Consider the following 2,539-nt stretch of genomic DNA (forward strand, 5'->3'; position numbering starts at 1 on the left):
AACCAGACAAGTGAACAACTATCTATAAACATAAACAAAATTATTATATTTAATACACGTTGAAACCAGACAAGTGAACAACTTTATACAAACATAAACAAATTATTATATTTAATGCACGTTGAAACCAGACAAGTGAACAACTATCTATAAACATAAACAAAATTATTATATTTAATACACGTTGAAACCAGACAAGTGAACAACTTTATACAAACATAAACAAAATGATTATATTTAATACACATTGAAACCAGACAAGTGAACAACTATCTACAAACATAAACAAAATTATTATATATAATACACGTTGAAACCAGACAAGTGAACAACTATCTATAAACATAAAAATATTGCGTGTGAAGATATAAATGTTTTGTGTTGGCTCTTATAATAAAACTTTCTTTTTTCATATACCATGTCAGAAAAGAGGTGTGGCACGAAGATGAAGCTCGCGTTTGGAAATACAGCCACATCTCTCCTAATCATGGCAGAAAAGATTCTAATCGTTTCGAAGCAGACCGAAACAGGGAAGCTTACCGGCTAGGCGGCCAAGGGGATTTCAGACGTGAACGAGTAGAGAGGGTATATCAAGAAACAAGAGTAGTCTCACCAGACGACCGGATAAAATATACAGAGTTGCCAAGAAACGTAACTGGCGGTCAACAAGTAGGAAATTACTACGTTGTTCGCAGAAACATAAAGAACCATCAGTGGAGAGATGGAGATAGGTACAGGGCTGATCAACTGGATGACAGCAATAAACCGAGAAGAACAGAAATTCTTTATATTAGAAGCCCTATTCATGACCCTGACGTTCACATTCTTAGGTACGGAGGTGAAGCTGATGACGAAGAGATTTTTCGTAGTGTTAGTCAGCAAGAGAACATCAGAGAGAGACAAGAGCAAAGAGATTCTCGATCGTACGATGCATTACGTCAGCCCAGAAAGATTATATATAGGGATGAGTCAGATCCTACAGATCAACAGCTTAAGTTTTCTAGGTATCACAGAACCAACAGCGACGTCTACATACCCAACATGGATGGAGATATCCTTAGTCGACCAGTACAAAACAGCAGAACACAAGCAGCTTGGACTGGTAACTTTACTATACCAAAAGAAAAAACTAGAAGACAAATAATACAGGACGAAGACTTCCATTGGAGAGACAAATTTGAGGTTGAAGAAAATGAAAAACCACAACGTAACTCTGGCATTCAAAACACTTTTCATGTAACAGAACAACCGGAAAACATTCATCAACGGTTGGAGCCACAAGACAGAATTACACTGGTCTATGGTGAATATAAACAGCATTCACCTGACGTCGACCACTCACAGCAAAGAATTGACAGTTATCAGATGACATCAAACGATGCCACACATTGGACTGAACCATCAGCTAACCCTAACATGACTCGAAGGGAGATAATTAGAGAATACAGATATTCTAATAATGAAATGGACCAACGCCCACAGAATAACCACATTTCTACACAAGATCTGGAAGACAAAGCTAGAATAAGTCAAGAAAATGAGAAAATGTATATTGAAAATTATTCCGGTCAACAAAAACTTGAAGATGTTATTCAAGGAAATAAACAAGGCGCCTTAGTTAATCCTGTCCTCACGCAAAAGGAAATAATTACAGAATACAGATATTCTAATAATGAAATGGACCAACGCCCACAGAATAACCACATTTCTACACAAGATCAAGAAGACAAAACTAGAATAAGCCAAGAAAATGAGAAAATATATATTGAAAATTATTCCGGTCAACAAAAACTTGAAGATGTTATTCAAGGAAATAAACAAGGCTCCTTAGTTAATCCTGTCCTCACGCAAAAGGAAATAATTACAGAATACAGATATTCTAATAATGATATGGACCAACGCCCACAGAATAACCAGAATTCTGCAAAAGATGAGATGGACAAAACAAAAATTGGTAGAATGGATAATGAAAACTACTCGAAGCATGAGGCAGATGAAAGTATTAATCAAACAAGTGAATCAAATGTTATAAGCCCCAGTGATTTATCCAATCAACTTGTTACCAGCAGAGAAATACAGAAATCATTTATGATCAACATTCAGCCTCAAAACTCCACTAGTGAGACGCACGTTGTCAAAGAAAGCCGTGTTACACATGTAGATAATAATGTCAATACACCTGTCGAACAAAAAGAAAATAATAGTAATAATTTTTTAGTGTATCGAGAGGCACCTCTTATCATCCCTGGCCAAACAAACCACCAGGGGGTGCCTCAGTAAATAATTATTATGATCAACGGCTTGATGATTTGAACCACAAGGGATCAGCAATAGAAGAAAGCCACCAGGGGACATCTTCCCACGAACACTATAATGGACATCTGTCTCGTGCCAATGAAAAACAATTTGGCAACAGCTTTGAGGCGAGTAAACCATTTCCACAGATTAGGTCGCAAAATTAAATGCTAAGTGATAAATAATCTCAAAGTCAGCCTATTAATTTTACCTCCAGCAGTATTTCTAATGTATACAATAGGGC

The 2,539-nt window shown here is 36.5% G+C and overlaps 1 protein-coding gene across 1 annotated transcript; it reads left to right on the plus strand.

The window, feature by feature from the left end:
- Positions 1 to 425: 425 nt before the first annotated feature.
- LOC106476729 (uncharacterized protein DDB_G0287625-like) lies at positions 426 to 2,280 on the plus strand (the record flags this gene model as incomplete). Its single annotated transcript, XM_013937361.1, has 1 exon — positions 426 to 2,280. A coding segment is annotated over one exon (1,855 nt), but the record flags the coding sequence as incomplete, so codon positions are not given.
- Positions 2,281 to 2,539: the final 259 nt, after the last annotated feature.

Source organism: Limulus polyphemus, unplaced genomic scaffold (assembly GCF_000517525.1).
Source record: "Limulus polyphemus unplaced genomic scaffold, Limulus_polyphemus-2.1.2 Scaffold11367, whole genome shotgun sequence".
NCBI classification, from domain to species: Eukaryota; Metazoa; Arthropoda; class Merostomata; order Xiphosura; family Limulidae; genus Limulus; species Limulus polyphemus.